This window comes from Glycine soja, chromosome 11, assembly GCF_004193775.1.
Source record: "Glycine soja cultivar W05 chromosome 11, ASM419377v2, whole genome shotgun sequence".
In the NCBI taxonomy this organism is placed as follows: Eukaryota; Viridiplantae; Streptophyta; class Magnoliopsida; order Fabales; family Fabaceae; genus Glycine; species Glycine soja.
Window position 1 is genome coordinate 1,977,119 of NC_041012.1, and position 22,384 is coordinate 1,999,502.

The following is a 22,384-nucleotide window of genomic DNA, read 5'->3' on the forward strand; positions in this document are numbered from 1 at the left end:
TGTCTATCAATTTTGAAATACACAACGGTAGCCTGCAATAATCATTTATCACTGCTCTACCCAAATCCTAATTCCTAAAAGGCTACGACACAGGAACACTTACAAAACAAAATCATGTTGGAGTATATAGACATAGTTATAGTGCTTGTTTGGGTTAACATTTAAACATGAAATTAATTTTATAAAACTGATATTACTTAAAATTATGTGATATATACATATGTATAGTATGTTTAAAGTTAAAAACGTCGTACTAAATTTTGTTTGGTATGACACTTCTCTCTGAATTAAAATCATTGAACTTATCTCTTTGGGTGTGGAGTCACAATATTTATGAGCATTTTATCTTTTATTAGGTTGACTTGATATGAAGGAAGATAAATAGATCTTAGTTATAAAAAAATAAAAAAAAAGGTTAAAAACATAGCTTACATTTTAGACTCCTCAATTTTCTATCATATCTATACTATTTTTACACTATAAGTATTGTTTTCTTGATATATACAATCAATATCTAATTTTAAGGGTAATTTTATTCAAGTTGATAAGACTATTGGGTGTGATATATTTTTTTTAGTATTTAATATAATTACATATTTAACACTTAAACTTTAACTCAAAAAATATTAATTAAGTTGAAACAACTTTACACAAATTAATTCACACACCTAATAGTACACTATAAGTATTGTTAAACCTAGATAAAGTAACTATCAAAGGAATAGCTCCTTTAAATTTGTGCTTAGTAAAACTCCAAATTGTTATTAAAGAATGGATGTAGTCTTTTGGGTTGTGACATGAACTAAGTATAAATTTTGTTTTTATTCTCTCTAGCTATATCCCTATTCTTTTTCATTTATACTAATGTTAAGGTAGTTGAAGTGTGAAAAAAATGTTTAAGTTTATAATAAAGGCATTTTGATAGATGAAATAAGTTTATAATAAAGATTTGAGATAAGTTTTTAGAATAAACACACTCAATTTATGTTCTTGTATTTCTTTGTAATTTTTATAAAATGAAAGTAATAAGAATTAGACCTAAGTCTTTATATATTTAATCCAATCCTCACCATTAGAGCAACCTTAGTAGGTTTTATTTTTTGTGTTTTATATTACGAGGTCGTGCTAATAAGTATCTTAAAATTATAAGTTAAGAAATTAATAAATAAAGGTTTTGTTAAAATAAAGGTTATGATAAAAAGTAAAATAATTTATTTTGTTTTATATTTATTTGTATAAAAAGTAAAATAAATTGTAATAAAAATTACAATAAAAAACATATTGATAATTTTTAAAATACTTTGTTTTTAATGACTTATGTTAACTAGTGTGCTAAATATATTGATTAGCATTCTCCTTTCAGATAATAACTTTTAGGTTCTGATATAATTAACTATTAACATGTTATCCAAAGTCTTTCTTATTAAATGATTGAAAACGCAATCCCTATTCTTTCGACTTCATGATATCAAACATTAATTAAGTGATTATGTTTACTTTGATTATTAAAAAATATAAAAGAGGAGCTTGAAATTTTAGACACTCAAAATTTAACATTCATCCTATTTTTTTTCATTAAATTTCTTATCACGTCCACCAATTTTTCTATTTTTGCTTCTTACCTCACTTACATCCATGGCTATCTGCACTTCAAAGACTGTCTACAAATCTTACTCCAATATTAAGTTGAAGAGAATTGAATGTTTTGTCAATGCAAATGATAAAACTAATATTTAGTAGTTGAACATTTGAACATAAAACGAGAAAGTAATTTTAAACTGGTGTTAGAAAAAAAAAGTGTTAACTGAAAGAGTTTGATCATGGAATTAGGAATAGTCCGACCCGATCCGTGTAGAACGCATAAAGGAAGAGAGGGAAATTAACGAGATGAGATGAGAAGTGAGAATGGGAACAGAACGTAGTCCCCAAGAAAAAAATAAAAATGGTGGTGGCCGTCGTGGATGAAGGTAACAGCTGGACTTTGGTCACCATCACAGCTGTAGTCGTGTCGTATTCTATCATTATTACTCATTTCTACGTTAATATCAGGATAAATAAAAGTGGTCCCCCGTTTAAATCTCACCTCAATTAAACACGACAAATTATGTTACAAGGAGAAGAAAAAAGACGCAACAAATGAAACTAAAAACCAAATTCGTAATGCTAATAAGGGATCTTCCATCCATCACTTTCATTTCACCCTGACCACAATAAAATATTTCCACTCCTCCCATTATTGATTTTCTGGTTTCTCATTATACAAAATTACATCATTTAGTTGATTTACTATTTCTATTACGAAAGCTTTTCATTTTAATTTAGTTAGGGGACAGGTAAATTTTTTTTAAGCAAACAAATTCGTGTGATTTCATCAAGGATATCAGAGAATACATGTTGAGAAATACAAATAAAATCATGAGAGCTAGCATAGAATATTGATGTCCTAACAAGCTTATGGACAACAACATTGGTTTGTCTCTTAATGAAACTCACAGTTTTAGGATGAATTTAAGAGAGTCTTACATCTAGCTAGAATAGTATGAATTCATTTCAACTTAGCTTTGTTGTGTTAAGAGCATCCTGGATGAGCTTACAGTCTGTTTCGAAGACCATATTTTGAAGTTGGAGTTGTTGTGTCTAGATTAGAGCTTGATGAAATGCAAATGTTTCAGTTTCACATGGTTGAGATATACCTGGGTGTAACTCAGATCTTGCTCTGATAAACGAACCATTTTGGTCTCATAAACATAATTTGATGCCAAAGGAAGATTGATCCTTGAAGGTTGTAGCGTTAAGATTATATTTTATGAGAGTCGAATGCGGAGGAGTTCAATAAGTGGCAGAAGATGAAGCTTGATGGGTTCGTTGAGGATTGGTGTCTCAGACAGATAACCATTCATCATAGAATTATAGAGCTAAGTCAACAACTATAGTATATTTAGTGTTTACATTATCCCAAACCATGTTGTTATTAGAGATATAGATAAATTTAGTTAATTACGAGTTAGTTTAATTAGTTACAAGTTAGTTACTGAAATCAATTACATAAGACACAATATATTTATATGTAAAAACCGATTTGTTGTTGCGTTTTTGCCAATTCCCCATAGGATAACTGCAAGTTTGTTCATGTCTGGTGAAGATGTTGAAGGAGATCAAAAAGGCATTTCGTGAATCCTTTTGCAACATCAACCTTAGGTTGGATAAGTTGCCGAAGACCAACAACTTGTCAAATCTATTTCGCTTTTTCTCATGCGAAAAATGCATATATGCCACGCATTTTCATGAGTGGGAACATAAACTACAGTGCGAAGGACAATTCACACCTATAGATATGAGTCTTTCACGTATAGGTAAGCAAAGTCTTAGAGCCCACCTCAAGAAGTGCTTTATTTTAGGAGGGTGTGCAGATTCCATGTCAACATCCAGTTTTTAGTTATCTTGAGGTGGTTATAGTTGAGAATTGATTCCATAGCATTATGATAGGGCGGTCTCACTGAGTAAACTCTTATTTGTGTGAATTTCCAAGTTTGTTGGTTTTTTTCAGTGTAATTCAGAAATGGAATTGATAAGAATGAGGTAGAGTCTTTGGTACTAAAAGAGAGTCAACAAGGTCAGCTTTCCATTTGTGAGATATAGGATCTATAAGATTCCCAATCGTGTAAAAATCAAAACCCTAAGGAGGAGGGGAAGAGATGAACATGTTGTCTTTTGATTGCAACCATGGTTGGGACCAAATATTTATGGAATTCCCATTACCAAATTCTCCTACTCTTACCTTCTCTAACCAAAACCCCAAGCATAGATACTACGCCAAATAAAACTTTGGATTATTGCATAAATTGGCATCCAAAAAATTCCCATGAGAGTAATATTTAGCTTTGAAAAGTTGTGAAACCATAGTATCTTGGTTGGTCAATAATCTACGACCTTACTTCCCTAGCATGGCAAGATTAAAAACATGTAAGTATCAAAATCCCATACCCCAAATTCCTTCTTCATGGCAAGCTTTTCCCAATTGAGATTGTTTATTCTTTTCCTGGCATGTGAGTTTGAACCCCACCAAAAAGAGTTTGAACACTCATGCAACATGTTGGGATATACTGAACTACATACTTAAATAAGATTTTTTTACCAACTTTTGAGAGATTTTTGGTGGACCAATTATTGATGCACCTCTAAAGCCTATCTTTTATGAAAGCAAATACCTCCTTTTTACAGCCAATAATGGAAGGGAGTCCCAGGTATTTTCCTTTGCCAATGGTTTCAGATACCCCTAAAGTTGATGAAATACCATGTCTGGTGCTAAGATGGGTGCTTCTACTGAAAAAAAAAACTTCTAATTTTTGAAAATTGATGATCTAACCAAAAGCTTTGCCATATGTGTTAAGGATGTCCATGAGGATTTTGGTTTCCTCATCATTTGCCCTACATAAAAGAAAACAATCGTCAACAAATAAAAAATGTACGAGGATTGGAGATCCCCTGCATACCTTGACACTATGAAAATCCCTTTTTCTCTTTAAATTTTTTATGAGGGATGAAATATCTTTTGCGCACAGGATGAAAAGATAAGGTGATAGTGAGTCACCTAAGACCCCTTTCCAAAATGATTTGTCCAACAAAATCATTATTGATCATAATTGAATATTATACGAAAGACATAAATTTCTCCGATCAATCCACTCCTCATGGAAACCCAATTTTTCCAAAAAAACAAAAAAAGTATTTTGAGTCTACTCAAGGCTTTACTGATGTCAATTTTTAAAGCAATTTTTCCTCTGAATTTACATTTCATGTGATGTACAATCTCACATGTCAGCATAACATTATCAAGAATAGAACGATCCTCCACAAAAGTTGATTGTTCTGGGAAATGCATTTTGGAAGGAGGGAAACTATTAGCTAGCACTTTTGAAATTAATTCGTAAAGGACATTACAAATGGAAATGGGATGAAAATCTCACATATGGGTGGGATTGATATTTTTTGGGATGAGAACCGTAGTTATTGGACCCAACTCGAATCGGCCGGGTCAACCCATTGACCCAGGAATCGAGTACCAAACCGGTCCGAGTCACATACTGGATTAGTTTCACATGCGACCCATCGCTTCAAATCCATTTTAAAAATATCTTGTCATCACAAATATGTGGCAATTTTGAGATAAAACTTGCCAATCACAAACTGAAAGTTAAATTACTAGCTCATTCTAAAAATTGTCATTACAAGAAAATACTGGGGTATGAAAAGAAAAATGAATATATCACTTCCAAAATTTTAAAATCAACCTTTTCCCTTAAAAATTTAATACCATGCACAACCTTTTTCCCTTAAAAATTTAATACCATGCACATCCCAGTCAGTTAATAACATCTATCTAGCAAGTTGGCAACAATATCTAATCGAGAGGACACAAAGGTGGAATGCCAATGGGCTTTAATTCCCTACTTAAAGTGCTGCACAATCATTCACCATACAACGGTTGGGATTTTGTTAGTCCAGACAATATTAAGTGACGGCGGGGAAGGGTTGAGTGTTGTGGTCACAGTTAAAAAGGACCTAGCACTGTTGTACACTATATACTTCCAATATTTACAAAAAGAAACTTAACCTAATATCACATACAAAGCATGAGGAATAAGATTGCTGTAACGAGGTACAATTATCAAGGCGACGCATTTTAAAGTGCAAGGTTCTAAACAAACTCTGCTCGTGAAATTCACATCACTATACATTTATCTTTGGATTTTGTATCAGACTTGGGAGATGCAGATGTTGATGAAGATGAATGTCTTCCAGTGTTTCTTGCCACCTGCAAATAGTATTTCCAGAAAATTCTTAAAATTTCATCTTTCATATAAGCAGAGCTAGTAGGAGTAGTCAAACACCAAATCATTTCCTTAGAAAAGAGTTTAATTTCCATGCACTTGGTGTAAAGAGTTTTACATTATCAACAAATTAAAAATCACTCTAAGTATGACTTTTAAGTATTTATTACAAAAGTTAACTATCTTATCATATATATGACTTTTAAGTATTTATTACAAAAGTTAACTATCTTATCATATATATGACTTTTAAGTATTTATTACAAAAGTCAACTATCTTATCATATATGACAACTTGTGATTAGATGACGGTGTAAAATTACATTGTTAGTATATTATAGTTAAGTTCTATAAAAATGATCGGGTATTTGCTACTTAATAATAAAGATTCCCGACAAAATTGAAAATGATCCCATCCATTGGCTGCCCCACTCAATAAGATACCCAGGTAACCGACAACAACACTGTCTCTGTGTGTATATGTATACATGTATCCAAAACAGTATATACCTGGGGACCTGTGACCAGTCTAGAGCTACCACTAATGGATGATTGCTGCTGTGAATTATTCTGGCGTGGTGGCTGCTGCTCAAACTCTTGTTGTTGCAAGGCTATTGCTAATTGCAGATCAGAACTGTCACAGTTACAGATATGATGAATTTTTACCAAACCATCTTGAATAGTTAAAACTATAATTTTGAAATAGGAATAGTTAACAAGTTTTCATGGAAACTTACTTGATATCTAAGCTTGCATGTGTTGCACTATCTATGCTGGCAAGATAGTCCTGAAAAGTGAAGTTGTCTAAATATTAACGAGAAATCGGTAAGCAAGATCAACATATTTCCCCTTTAAAATTTAAAGAAGATAACATACAGCAGTGCTGGTCAGAGCATTGTTCTCATCCCAAGTGCTACTTTCATGGTTTTCTACCTTGAATTCCTTGAAATTACTGGTCATAAACAATGTATCACCATTGACCTGAAAGATAAGTACATAGCACAATTAATTTCTGCAATTTAATATTACATAATTTTAACAAGCTTTTACTTATTCACTTGGATAAGATGGTCGGCCATTAGTACAATAAAAAATGAAACTACACAAGATACTATATAAAGATTCATCCACATATAATTTACTATAAGTCCAAGAAAACTGCCTGCATGACTTGTACCTAAGTATCCAAGAAGCTCAAATCAAGCATATAACCTTTCAGTTTTCAAGAGGTTTAATTGAGGACATCTATCAGTGGCAACATAGAAAGATAAAAAAAAAAAAAAATTATCTCAATAAAAAGATCATAAAGCAATACTGTTTTACCTCATTCAGTTTTTCCCAGACCAGATCAGGTTGATTTATGTAACCTTGGTCCGTGGCTAGAAGATAGAGCTCACCCTCAAACTGTGAATAAGAGAAAATAACTTTAGTATGAAGGCTTTGCAAGACAAACAACATTTTTTCTTGATGACAAAAATGTGCTACTGGCTGCACTTGATATCAGTAATCTAAATGGCAAAAGAAAAAAAAATTGAGACTTTTACTGACCTTGAACATGGTGCTGAAATGATTGTTACGGAAAAAAACACACAGTTCACGCTCTTTAAGCCCATCTTGTAAACAGAAAAGACTGCAAAAGCATTTATAATATACAAAATGTGAAAGGAAAATTCTTCATAGCCAATAAAGAGAAATATATTGGAACACAGAACTAGATCAATTTATCTAGACCAACAAGACAAGAGGTCAACATACCCATAAAATGTCAACTGGCTGGCGTTATTCCTCAAGAAACTCTTGATCAATTCACCTAAGACCATAAAAAATGGACATAAGTCTCCCATAAGATAATATATAGTTATCTAAGAAAATAATACTTTAATGAGAATCAATCCACTTCTTCAATATATGGCACCACTGTACCTTGTTCTGGAGTAAGTTCATCCTTAGCTCTTAGATCAGGAGCAGCTAAGGTGCTTTTGTCAGACTGTTCTGCAAGTACCACCTCACCTTCATAAACAGGTTCACGATCCTCAAAATTTCCAGTTCTTGTATCCAACACGCATTCCTCTCCTTCATATATGGGCTCACTCCCTTGAACACATGAAGTCAATGCTCCAGAAACATCAGTTTGATGATATCTGACACTAGATGAATCTGAATTTGTATGGCCAGGGGATGAGAATGATAATACTGTGGCATCAGGTCCATGAGACTCATCTACAACTTCATGATCTATAGTTGTAGGAGTGGATTGATCATGGACTTTTCCATCTCCTCCAGAAACATCTGCACGGCACTCAAACAAAGAGACAGAGTGTTTTTCAGGAGATGGGATATCTTCACTCTCATTCTGAACCAATGCATCAAGGCTGTTCTCAATCACATTATTCAGGTCAAAAGATTCTTCAGGTCCCATATAAGTTGATTGATGAAGGTCATTTATGGCATCAGTCTTTAAGGATGAATTAGCTGCCTCTCCCAGTGTAGAAGTAGAAGATATCTGTTCGTTGTGGTCTTTGCCAGAAGTAGCACAATCATCTGATAAGGAAGGCTCTGGGCCATGCTCATGAAAGTTACTGTTACCAGCACCAGTGCTATTTCCTAATTTATCTCCAGAATCCGTATTTATAACCTCCTCATCACACATATTTCTATCCATACTGACAGAAATTTCTCCTCCATTTATGTGACCTACAACAGGATCACTTTCAGCCTCGGACATTTTCAAGACTCTCAACAACTCTGCCTCTTCTTCTAGATCACCTTTTCTTTGCATATGATCAGAAATAGAATGAGAAGAATCATCAAACGACCTGGCTTTTGAAAGACTGGGAGAAGGAACTCCAAGAGTAGCAGTTGTTGCAGCCACAAAATCAACACAATCTTCCGGATTATTTTCATGATGGACATTCATGATTAGTGTTTCAAGAGAGACAAGCTCTCCCATAAGGGCATTATAGGACTTTGATCCAATTGCATTCACAGTGTCATAATCCTGGCTCAAAAGAACATGAAGATTTGAATATCAAATAAACACATCATAAAATAAGAAATAAAGCCCACATTGTTTAAGAAAAACATAAAGATAACATTTTGATAAGTATTTTGATATTTATTTAAGAAAGATCACTTGGCCATTTAAAATTTACAGTAAGCAATGAACCACACAATTTTCATCATAATCCAAGGCAGGATCAATTTTAAGATGTGGCACAAGGAGGCAACTGACACAGTAGATTGAGGTCGAATGACAAGATAGAACTAATTAATTTGGATTGAGGGTGGAAAAAATACCTGAGGATCAACAATCCAGCCATGATACAAAGGAATGTCCAGCAGATCAAATATGGCACACTCTCGAGTGAATTCAAAATCAGCTATTCTGTAATTGAAGAAATTTTTATCAGAAGTTCAAAATTGTTGATGGATGATGCACATGACTGCCAAAGAAATGAGAAGAACTGTATAACTGACCTCCTAAATTTTATATTTACATCAATTCCAGTAGCAAGGCTAGGGAGTAAGTCAATTGCATCAGCAATGTTCTGTTGTTGATTTTCAACATAGCCTGCATCTTTGTCCTAGAAGACAATAAGAAAAATTGCCAAATCAACTTGTATCATAAAAGATTTAATGTCTCCAGTGATAACAAATGCAACTCTTACATTCACACTACTATTTGAATCAATTAATCTTTCAGCAACCAATGAAAGCAATTTCTCCTGTGAGACTTCAGCAATATCTGGACTCAAATTTAAGTTGTTTCTCAACAGCAGAACGTTACCTGCAATAATGCCATATATAAACAATAAACCATTAGTAAACAAATGTTGCAAGTAACCCTTCTAGAGTGCAAAAATTAAGCATGACATATAAGGAAACAAATGGTTAAATTAAATTTTTAAAATTATCATCTAAGAGAGCATCAGTTTGTGCAGATCCAATATTCAAACTTTCCAGATAGTACAAAAGAAAAGGAAAAGGAAAATATAATAGGATTCCCACAAAGGTGACTTGAAGTTAGAAGAAGATTTCCACTTTAGTAAATTAATTTGATGAGAAATACCTGACTAGCTATGAAAATAAGAATAGTAGCTGGTCAGAGAAATCATGAGAGCAGGAGAAGAGAATATGTAATCATTAAAACATACAGTGATGCCTTTGAGTTCTTTATTTAACTTCATTTGTGGTGTATATGAGTGGCCCTAATCAGCACAAGATAGTTTATGCTAGATGATTGCTATAGATAATTCCGTAGTCAATCCCAAAGAGTGATGCAGAACAGCTAACCTAAAAATACTATAGTAGGATAACAAATAGTGGGGCGGACACTACTGTATCCAACTAGAATAAAAAATTAAAGGGTAAACCTTAGAAGAGCACAAAACAGTGAGATGAAAGGCCTAGACTACAAAACAAAACAACATGGGGACAGAACAGAGCAAGGCAGCAAAGGACATGGATGACTGGAAACGGTAAGAGGTTCACCAGAAAATGACCTCATATGACCAGAAACTGTGGAGAACAAAGACTGCAGAGGTTGAGGATAGCTAAAAATTCTCACAGCTGACCAGTAAATGAAGGGATACGCCGGAAATGTTGCTGGAGAAGGATGGATGTTTGTCAGAAAGGAGAACAGTAGGTGCTGCTTCCTAACAGAGTGCATGCAAGTAACTGAGAAAGTTAGGGTTTCATTCTGTCCCACTCCAGCCACGATTTTGTCTGGCTATCACAGCCACGACTTGAAGCTGAGACACTATTCAATCTTTGTAGCATGCTCCAACCACTACGTGATGCGATTCCATGAATGCGCCACTATTTAGTGTTATTGACAACTGTGGATAGTTCTTGCAGAACTATCATTGTTTTCCAATAATAGATAATAGGAGAGTGAATTGGGGAGATTTACTGGCATATAATATCCTTTCCTTGAAGCTAAAGAAAGTTTTTGATACCATGACTTTTGCTGCAATTCATAGGACAGAAAATAAGAGTAGCAAGTGAGAATTGTAATGATGGATATGTGACACACAAGATAAGATAGGATTAAAAGGAAAAGTGGGGAAATATTAAACAGATGGATCTTGAAGAAAAACGTTGGTATATTCAATTAGAGGTAAGGTACTAAGGTTCATGATTGAGAAACACCGAACAACAAGGAACACGGGTGCCTTGGCAGAAGAGTGAAAGCATTGACACAATTAAGATTGAAGATAAAAATATGAGGGGCAAGATCTAAGAGAGACACATAGATATACAAGCAGGTTGGAGTAATGGCATTTTGGCCGGGAATCAATCTGAAAGAGATTCAATACGTGGATTCTGATAAATTTTCCTTTGCAAGTTGCAACTAAACCCAAATATTTGGAATCAAGACTGTTTCCGTGTTTCCATCAATGTGGGATAAATAACCGTTATACACCGATATAGTGCCCGTCATAACGCTATCACGTGGTGTTTTTGATGCCTCCAACATAGGCAATTTGTGACGGGAGGCCCGCCATGGCATGTTTATACGACGGAATTTTGACCTTCCGCCATTCATAGCCTTGGTTTCCATATGTTATATTGTTTCAGTTATATGCTTTCCGGTAGAGCCAAAATGATTATCTCGGATGCTATAAAAAAAAAGTGGAATATATCAATAAATTACTTGTTCATACAATTGCAAGCCAAAAATAACAGAATGATAACTACCACTAACGAACACGAAGGGAGAGAGTGGTGTGAAAAATAACAGCAAGAAATCACCAAAAACCAGAAAGATTCATATGAGTTGGTAATCGAATTCAAAATCGGAAAGATAAAAAAACGATGAAAAGTTTCATGTCATCCTACTTCAATAATAATCGATAACTAGCAGAGGCAATAATTGAGAAGGATTAAATTCCGTATAGCAAAGCAATCGAGTTTGGTTGTGAGGAGAGGCAATAGAGAAAACGGTATCTTAGGAATTAAGAATGAAAAAGAAAGGATGCGAAATGAAGAAACCCTAGGATGTGAAATGAAATTACAGATAGCGAGGAGGGGGCAGGGTCCATTGTCGTTTTGGAGAACGATCGGAGTGGTGCGTCCGAGAAACTGAATCGTTTTGGTTTTGTGGACGCACTCTTTGACTGGCTGAGGCTGAGGCTGAGGCTGTTGGTTTTGTTCCTCTTGTTCCCGATCCTCGTCCTTTGGAGGAGAAGAAGACGACGCTGCTGCCATTTCGATGGATGATGATTCTTGATTTCCTTCAAACTCAGATTACAATGTCAATGGAGGACTAGGACTACTAAAGTTTCTTTCATTCATTGCTCCACCTTAATGTCAAACCCCGCACAGTACCAACTATTTTAGTAATTCTTTTCTTTTCTTTTATTCCCCCTCATCTCTTCTTTACTTCTTTCTTTTCTCCTTCTTTTTTATTTCTTTATTTTTACCGTAAGTAGTAACAAAAAATCAACACTCTGATATTCCATATTCCATAAATGAAGATCGAGTTACCATGACACATAATTCGTGATTCAGAAATGTATAAATAAATATAAGTGAAGGTCGTCTCTACATCTGCATGAGTTTTAATAAAGTTTATTAAAATGTTCAACAAAAAATAAAATCATAAGTTGCTCTCAAATAAAATAATGCAAATATAATATGTAGAAATACATATAAAAAACTGTATATACTACAATGGATTAACGGGCAAATGGGCAAAACTTGTAGAAGTGTCGTTTTGCTTTTGCGAACCATAACCCAAAGAAATGTTAAATTCTAGTGAATTTAGATAGTTATCTTTTACTTACTAATAGGAGGGATTACCCAATGCTATGCGTTACAATTCATCAATTTTGTACAAATATATAATTGTTCCACTCGTAATAAAACCTTCACGTAAACTTTCTCATTTTTTTACCGGAAAATCTTCGCGTATCGGCAAATAAAGGGAGAGAATCCGCATCATTTTATTTTCTCAACGTGATAAATTAAAATGAGTAGAAACGAACCACAAAAAAAAAATTATATATATATATATATAAACTGTTATTATCCTACTTTGAAGATATTACGAATTGATTGGAATAGACTCGGTTAGGTTCAGATGTGGGTTTTTTACAATTCAGAAAACATAAAAACAGGTACACTACGAGTACGGGGGAAATGAATTTGTTGGACCTACCATTTAATGGTAGGGAGATGCTAGGTGCACCCAGCAATATTGCTGGTGCACCTAGCAACTTTTATGAATGGACAATTTTGCCCTTTAATAAAAAATTATAAAAAGCCCCCCCTCTCCGGAAGAAACTTTTCTGCTGCTGCTCATTCCTTCCGCGAACTGCTTCTTCTTCTCCGCGAACTGCTTCTTCTTCTCCGGCAAGGCAAGCGCGAACGTCGTCTTCTTCTTCTCCGCGAACGAGGTTAGTCTCCCTAACTCCCCTTTGATACAACATTGTTATAGCTTGTAGCAGTGGAACCTTAGGATAGTTACCTTAGGATAGTAACTTTAGGGTAGAAAACGAGAGGAGAGGACGGTAGAAAACGAGAGGAGAGGACGCCGGAAAAAATGGGGAAATGGCCGACGGCGGAGTCTTCCGGAAGACCCGTTAGGAGTTCTTCCGGAAGTTCCGGAAGAACCTTTTCCGGAAAGTTTCCGGAAGAAGTGTTCTTCCGGAAGTAACCAAACGTCTTCCGGAAGACTTCCGGAAAACGTCTTCCGGGAACTTTCCGGAAGAAGTGGTTCTTCCGGAAGAATTCCGGAAGACGCGCACTTCCGGAAGAACTTCCAAGGTTCCGGAAGACCTTTCCGGAAGAACCCCTTTTTCCGGAATGTTTCCGGAAGAACCACTTCTTCCGGAAGTGGTTTTTTTGTTTTTTTTTTTTGTTTTTTTTTTAAAATTTTTTTTAAACAGAAATTGTTTTGTTTTTTTTTAAATGAATTATTTTATTTATTTTGGTTATTTTGTTTTTTAGATTTTATGAAAAATGAAGTTTGGGTTTTTGATGTCATATTTTTTTTATAATTTAAATTGTGTATTTTTACTAAATATTAATTTGTAAATTAATTTTTTTTTATAAAAGTAGTTGTGTTTGTTTTTGTTTATTGTTTTTTTTTAAATTAGTGTTTTTTTTTAAAAAATGAAGTTGTCTATTTTTATAATTAAAGTTGTGTGTTTTGGAAGTTTTATAAAAATACTAATTTTTTATAATTAATTAGTTTATTTTATTATAAATGAAGTATTTTATTTACTAAAAAAATTGTGGATGTTTACTAAATAATTTTTTTTTTACATTAGTTGTTTAATTTTTTTTAAAAAAATTAACTTGTGGATGTTTACTAATTAATTTTTTTTACATTAGTTGTATTTTTTTTTATAAATGAAGTTGTTTATTTTTTAAAAAAAATTAAGTTGTGGATGTTTAGTAATGAATTATTTTTATATTAGTTGTGTTTTTTTTTTTATAAATGCAGTTGTTTAATTTTTTTTAAAAAAAATTAAGTTGTGCATGTTTATTAATAATTTTATTTTACATTAGTTGTTTTTTTTTTTATATAAATGAAGTTGTTTAATTTTTTTTTAAAAATTAGGTCGTGTATGTGTGAAAATAATTTGATTTAAGTTAGTCTTATTTGTTTATAAATAAAGTTGATTTTTTATAAAGAAAATTGTGTATATTTTGACCGAAAAAAATACGTGTTCGACATGATTTACAGATCATGGCCAGAACACGAGGTTTAGGTCGTGCCATAGGTAGAGTTGTAGGCAGAGATAGAGCTGCTGACGAGGATGCTGGCGATGTTCCCGAGAGGCGTAGGCCTACTGCCTCAGCCCGTAGGCTACGCGTTCATCAGATGACTACGGAGGGACGTGATATGGCTGAGGACGTCGCTGACATGACTGATGATGTCCCTGAGCAGCCTACGGAGGCACCTGAGATGCGTGCGGACGCACAGGGTGCTGATAGTGGTGAGGGGTCAGATGGTGATGATGCTGCAGAGGGATTCCCTGGTGGTCCACGTGACCCGTCAGTGCTCACATCATTTGCCGAGCATGTTGCACATGCCGTGTGGAGTGGACAGGTATTTTAATTTGTTAATTATTTGTCATTGTTTATTTATTTGTTTATGATTAATTTTTTTTAATAATTGTATAATTTGTACTTCAAATCAGGAACGTCCTGATTTGAAGTTAGTGTCACATGGGAGGAAACTGACACTGATTGGGAGGCCAGTGCCTGAGATTGAAGGCCTGGTGGCTGCCACAGGATTAAGTCCACTGATAGATTGTTCAGTTATTACTGGCGATCCTGGACTTATATCCGCATTTGTGGAGAGGTGGCACAGTGAGACTAGCACCTTCCACCTTCCAGTAGGAGAGTTGACGATCACATTGGATGATGTGTCGTCCATTCTACATTTGCCCATCACTGGCGCCTTGCACAGTTTCCACGCTCTTTCTACGAAGGAGGCCAGATTCTTGCTCACGGAGTTGCTGGAAGTGTCTGCGGAGGAGGCCAGAGCCGAGACAGCACTCACACGTGGAGCATATGTACGATTAGGATGGGTTCGTGACATTTATGAGACCAGATGTCAGGCCCGGCGGTGGATTGTCGCAGCTCGCGCTTATTTGCTGCACCTTGTCGGTTTCACTCTTTTTGCTAATAAGAGTGCAACATACGTGCATGTGGTCCACCTTGACGCTTTCCGGGACCTCGCTCATAGTGGTGGTTACGCTTGGGGGGTTGCCGCGCTGGTTCATATGTACGACCAGTTAGATGAGGCTTGTAGGACCACCACCCGACAGCTTGCGGGGTACTTGACGCTATTTCAGGTAAATTTTGTGTTTATTAATATGTTAGGTTCGATTATGATTTAAACATGTTTTTATGTTATGTTAACCTCAATTATTGTGTAGTGCTGGATCTATGAGCACTTCCCTAGTGTGCATCAGTGCGTGACTGACGACACATACCAGGAGACGTCCCCACGTGCTTCCCGGTGGTTGACGTCGAAGGCGCACATGAAGGGCATCACAGGAGCACCCTACAGGGCACGTTGTGATGGTTTGACCGTCACAGATGTGTCCTGGTTGCCGTACACGGAGCATCGGGGTGTTAGGGCGTTTCAGGAGATTTCATCGTTCCAGGGTCAGCTCAGATGGGGTCCTATGATCGTCGCAGTTCGACCGTAGAGGGTGGTACGCCAGTTCGGTTACATCCAGAGCATCCCTCCACCGCCTGTTAGTGCACGATTGTCACAGGAGCAGATAGATGACAGGTGGATGGAGTTTGCGGATCACTTACTACCTGCGGGGCAGGTATTTGCGGATTACATTGAGTGGTTTTTCCGCATATCTCACCCTTTCATGACACCGACCCAGGCAGCTGACCAGCAGAGGGATGCACCAGCTGCAGACCCTGAGGACTACATACAGCCGCCCAGCCCCCAGGTTCCAGTGGCATTTGACCCCCCTCCATATGTGGTAAGATTATTTGCGCGTTTAATGTTTTATGAGTTGTTGTTTATTTTGAATTTCATAATAAATGTTTTTACTGACTTTGACAGGATGATTACGAGGGATATGAGGCGATTGCACAGAGGTTGGAGCGTGTGCTCAACCTTAGGATAGTCACTGCAGGCACAGAGTTATATGACATTATGCAGGACTGCCTGACGATCGCGAGAGGGGGACCCAGTGCTGATGGGACGGTCAGGGCTCGTCAGAGACGCCGCACGGACCATTGATCATTGTATTTATATTGTTGTGTTGTAGTTGACATGAATATTTGTAATTATTACAGTTTTTGTTTAATATAGTTGGCGTGTTTTGCACAGTTTATTATTTTATAATATAGTTTGTTATTCCGATTGTTTGTGGTCCTTAAGCGAAGTTTACAGTTGTTTTAAATTTATTTTTAAAAAAAGGGAACCTAGAATCATGAGTTTTGTTTGTAAGAATTACATAAAAAATAAAAGTTTTTAAAATAATTAATAAATCAGGAAATAGTCCCGTTCCCCAGTTCTCATGTTTGGACGTCAAAGAATCCAAAAAAAATAGTCCCGTTCCCCAGTTCCGTCAACTAACACGTCAAAACAAAGCCTCAAAATCGGAAAAAATAGGAAATGAACCCTTTTTCCATGTTCAAGTACCCATGTTTGGGATTTTTTTGCGTGGGTGTGCCTGTGCCCTGAGACAATGGAGGGCGGCCAGTTCTCATGTTTGGACGTCAAAGAATCCAAAAAAAATAGTCCCGTTCCCCAGTTCCATCAACTAACACGTCAAAACAAAGCCTCAAAATCGAAAAAAATAGGAAATGAACCCTTTTTCCATGTTCAAGTACCCATGTTTGGGATTTTTTTGCGTGGGTGTGCCTGTGCCCTGAGACAATGGAGGGCGGCCATTTCTCATGTTTGGACGTCAAAGAATCCAAAAAAAATAGTCCCGTTCCCCAGTTCCGTCAACTAACACGTCAAAACAAAGCCTCAAAATCGGAAAAAATAGGAAATGAACCCTTTTTCCATGTTCAAGTAAATAATTACTGTAATAACCGAATTCATGATTGGCCTAAAGCAAGCAGAGCTAGCATGCACAGTTCCATTATAGGCTACATAACAGCATATTAGACCTAATCATCTTGCTTGTTTACAATGTGATAAACGGATTAATTAAAGGATCCTAAAAAAGATCAAATCTTCCAAATGCACAGAAGCTCCACGATCACAATCTTCAAAACCTATTCATTAAAGAAGCAAGAGAGTTCATTAAAGTTCAAACTTGGAATATTCTTATTCCCCTTGTATTCTTGTAACTCTCGCAAGCATACTCATCGTCACCATTAAAACGCATTCACGCATAGAAGGCGGCGCGCACATTCTCCAAGCAATTAATAGCCACCTTAAGTTACATATGATTCACTCTCATCATCGTATATTCCTATTTCGTATTCATATAAATTGCCAACTTCCTTTCATATTCCCCACGTTCTACTACTGTTTCAGCAAGGAAGGGACTTATAATCCTTCTTCAATACTTCAACGTCTTTATATATCTTCGTGTCTGGAGCATGATCATGGAGTCTCAGCCACTTATGGGTTGGAGCTCTTTCTACGAAATAGATGAAGAACCATTTCCATTTACGTGCCAATTTTCTTACAGGTAAACTATGAAACTTCTGTTCTATATCTTGATGCCATGATGAAATAGGAAATGATACACTCAAAGCGAATTTTTGTTGGACCAACAATTTCCTTGCTTAACCAAACGAGTAGTTGATAATATTAATTGGTTAGTGACGGGTTACAACGAATTATATCGCATAATGAATACAAATAAATAAACAATGAATGTTTAGTCTTCATTTAGGTCTACATAGTGTGTTTTGAATGACATCAAGCTTGTGTATTCCTGCATTCTACTAATATATGGAATTGCCCATTGCTTTGCCTGAGAATAACAATTGGTTGACCACAACAGCGCTGGGGGCGGCAACGGACAATGGTCTTTCAAATAAACCTGTTGTACATGAACAAACATTATATCATGCGCTGACCGTGCCAAACGAACAAGCGAAGTCATTGCATAATTGTTACACTAACTATATTCAATGTACCTGAACAAAATGATTTCCAAACACGTGACCGACACATATGATGCGGTGGCCAGAAGAGTCAGGTGGTGGTTGACTTCTAAGAGGGAAAAATGTCATGCTTTGTTGTTGGGACAACGATACAAGGATTACGTTATACCGTGAAGCAATCACATATCCCATGTCTGTTATATCCATCCACTTGTCCACACTAACCTGAATGAACCAAACATACACATGTAAGTAATTTAAACATTGTTATTAAAAAAAATTAACCTAAAAACATACCTTTGAAAATCCATCAACAAGTAGGGACAACTTTAATTGTTCAAATCTCTCTGTGCCACCGAAGAGGTTCATGTACTCATGCGACCACCTGCCAAGTTCTTTAAGCAATTCATTACGCACTAACGGCCACGAATCTTCCCCCATACCTAATAAAGCGCCAATGGACCGATATCCACAGTTACCGTCCGCTTTCACATCCACAACGTCACGAATGAAACCTTGAAAGAATGACGCAAATTGATCCAACATCGGGATGATCCTTGTTGGCTGACGCGGTTGAGAACATGATGCACTTCGTTTCACTGGAGAGTTGCTGCTTTGAACAGAATGAAAAGCATCAACATACTCCCAGTAAGACGGATCACGCTTTGTGGATGTTTGACTTCTTTTCATCGGTTTCTTCGGTGCACCTTTAGTGTTCACCTTTGATGGAGGAGGGCACATAGAGTTATGATCAGGGTATGCGATTTCTCGAAGTTTACTCTTCAGATTTACTTTGCCAGCCACATCAAGTTCATCAAACCTTTTAGATATGACCTCTATTTCTTCCTTGATGGTGACTTCCGTCTCACATAACCCTTGGTCTGAAAAGCAAAGTCTCCTCCAAAAAAAATGGACTGACTCCAATGGGATGCTGCTAGCAGTATACCTAGAAAGCTCACATGCACAAGGAAGCCCGTGCGTGCTTCTCATCACACAACCACAAGAAGAGAGATTGTTGCCGAGATAACGTAGACGGTCAATCTCAGAAGCAATCTGATTTAAAGCATCCCTCGAAACCATTCCAAGAAGCCTCTTGTATAAGGTTTTTTTATATACATGGCCAACCACATGCGTACTGGTTTCAAAGGATGCTTTAATTTCGACGTGTTGCAGCGTGATCATGTTGTTCATGGCATCCCAAACACTACATAGGTCTCCAACGCTATTTTGTAGTACTCTTTTGAGAGCCCAATGAGCTGATTCAACCCTACATTTAAAATACACAACAAACATGAAAATATACAACAATTAAATACCATTTAATATTAATCGTTACTAACAAATAAAATCAGTTGTTAATACCTGTTTGTTGTTGTGTTGCCTAGGTGCATGACCTTATTCGTCCATGCTGTAATAAATTTTTCCTTGTGGGGGATAATCCATGTGTCGTTAACATAGTCAACGAACATCGGCCAAGGCGAACAAGCAACTTGAAACTTCTGATATGACTCATGGAACTCGTATTCGGACGGACAATCAACCAAAGTACCCCAGTTATCCATTACATAGTCCCACGCATTTTTTTCCCCGATTAAAGATTTGCACTTCGCCTTCACATTCTTATCGATATGAAACCTGCACAACAAATTAGTAGACTCGGGAAACACAGTTTTCACTGCATTCATCAGTGCTAGGTCTCTGTCAGTGACAATAACAAGAGGGAGGCGATCGTGTCTTAAAAATAGGCCTCGAAATCGTTCCAAAGCCCATACAATATTATTAACACGCTCAGCCTCCAGATATGCAAACCCAGCAGAGAATGTCATCGCCGTTGGTGTCACTCCAACAAAGTCAAGTAGTGGGAGTCTGTACCTGTTTGTTTTGTAGGTACTGTCTATAAAAAACACCAGATGACATGCATTGCATAACTTTACTGCATCTGGGTGACACCAAAACAGATCACGCACCACAACTTCATCCTTCAATCTATGCCAATGAATGTATTGATCACGTTCGAGAAGCTTCATCAGATGCTGCATTTCGGTATCAGCTCCTCTTATTGAAGAACGATATGCACTTCTTGCATTGTAAATTTGCTTTATCGTGGTGTAACTGTCGGCATTGTGTTCCTTCAACGTTAGCAAGATGTTTTTCGGTTTCACCATCGACTTTGTCATATCAGCAATAATTTTCTTTTCTTCCTTAGTCAATCGCCCGGCGTATGGATGTCCAACTAAGGACTTCGCCAATTCATGATTATGAATCCCACAGATCAACTTCACCATCCAACCTTCCCCTCCACGCACTGGTTTCCCACGAAGCCTGAAGGGACAACCACATTTCCTACTCCCGGTGTCTTTTCTAACGAATTCTTTATTTCTACACTTGTACGTACCACTCCTTTCACACCCAATTAACACAAATGAACTTCTTCCTCTGCTACCGGTCTCTGTGTCAGATCTCATAATCACTGCAACAAATCCATTTTCATGGGCAACTGTTCGAGCCCATTGCAAAACATCATCTCGAGTAGCGAATACCTACAACGCAACCCTAACACATTAATTTTCGTACAAACCATCAATTCAACCAATGACTCAAATTATCTATGATTACCTGAGATGTATTAAAAGCATTTGAACAACGGACATGTCGTTCATTCACTCCACATTCTTCTTGATTATCATAATCATAATCCATATGAACTTCTTGTGACATCGCAAAGTCATACCTCCATTGATCTTCGTCCATCTTAAGGACATATGCATCATACACAAGTACATTCAAATTATCATATAACCACATCCAAAAATTTACTACACCTTAAATAACAAACATATTAATAGGACATATGCATCATACACGACTATATTAAAATTATCACTATATTCTAAATTTATAACTACATTATTTACTTAAACTAAACTTATCACTATAATAAACAACTAATAAAACATTTTTGTACCATTATACATTTAAGTTACCTAAATCATTTAATATTATACCATTATACCTAATTAAATCAATAATCCACAACATATATAAACCAGAAATAAAAAAAAATTATAAAACAAAAAAAAAATATATATATATATATATATATACCATTATAAAACAAAAAAAATTATAATCCACAATATATATCATTATACCTAATTAAACCAATAATTCATTATTAACTAACAGAAATATATATAAAACAGAAATTAAAAAAATTATAAAACAGAAATTAAAATAAATTAGTAATAATTTAACATTCCGGAAGAAGGTCTTCCGGAAGTTACGAAGGCCAATTCCGGAAACTACTTCCGGAAGCACTTCTTCCGGAATTGGGCTTCGTAACTTCCGGAAGACCTTCTTCCGGAAGTTAAGAAGCCCAATTCCGGAAGAAGGTCTTCCGGAAATAGTTTCCGGAAGCACTTCTTCCGGAATTGGCCTTCGTAACTTCCGGAAGACCTTCATCCGGAAGTGGTCATTCCGGACCTTCCTCCTTCTGTGCCTAAAATTTCTTCCGGATACATTTTTTACTGTTTTTCTTCTCTAAAAGCTAACCGGAAAACCAAATAAACGCGTACCTCCGACAAAATAGGAACAACAGCCACTAATAAAACTTCAAATACGGAACACGGGACCACGAAATCTTCAAATACTTCATTTCACGGGACCACCAACAGACTGCTGAAGGGACCACCACCGAAACAACAGCAAACGGAAGAAACAAACAAAGCAAACGGAAGAAGAAACAAAGCAAACGGAAGAAGAAACAAAGAAAGCGCAGTAAAACACAGCCTGAAGACGTTAATTTAAAGAAATTTACACAAGGGCAAAATCGTCATTACATACGCATTTAAAAAAAAAACTAACTTCCGGAAGAAGCGTCTTCCGGAAGACTTCCGGAAGAAGCGTCTTCCGGAAGACTTCCGGAAGAAGCTTCTTCCGGAAGACAATGGAATTCTTCCGGAAGAAGCTTCTTCTGGAAACATTCCGGATGACGT

General features: G+C 36.2%; 1 protein-coding gene across 1 annotated transcript; it reads right to left on the reverse strand.

The window, feature by feature from the left end:
- Positions 1-5,420: 5,420 nt before the first annotated feature.
- LOC114376295 (ubiquitin carboxyl-terminal hydrolase MINDY-2-like) lies at positions 5,421-12,204 on the reverse strand. Its single transcript, XM_028334359.1, has 12 exons — positions 11,849-12,204; positions 9,500-9,618; positions 9,309-9,415; positions 9,129-9,216; positions 7,755-8,829; positions 7,587-7,641; positions 7,380-7,461; positions 7,155-7,235; positions 6,708-6,812; positions 6,569-6,618; positions 6,342-6,465; positions 5,421-5,815 (listed from the first exon to the last, which is right to left on the reverse strand). The coding sequence occupies exons 1-12, from the start codon at positions 12,039-12,041 to the stop codon at positions 5,723-5,725; spliced, it is 2,172 nt and encodes a 723-aa protein (XP_028190160.1). The 5' UTR covers positions 12,042-12,204; the 3' UTR covers positions 5,421-5,722.
- Positions 12,205-22,384: the final 10,180 nt, after the last annotated feature.

What these genes read in the sequence shown, in the direction of transcription:
- LOC114376295 (XM_028334359.1), bottom strand. Translation starts at nt 12,041, where the DNA reads ATGGCAGCAGCGTCGTCTTCTTCTCCTCCAAAGGACGAGGATCGGGAA. An exon ending in ATTCAAATAGTAGTGTGAAT is followed by an intron (nt 9,416 to 9,499) that starts GTAAGAGTTGCA and finishes ATTGTCTTCTAG; the next exon opens with GACAAAGATGCAGGCTATGT. An exon ending in TGAACTTACTCCAGAACAAG is followed by an intron (nt 7,642 to 7,754) that starts GTACAGTGGTGC and finishes TTATGGTCTTAG; the next exon opens with GTGAATTGATCAAGAGTTTC.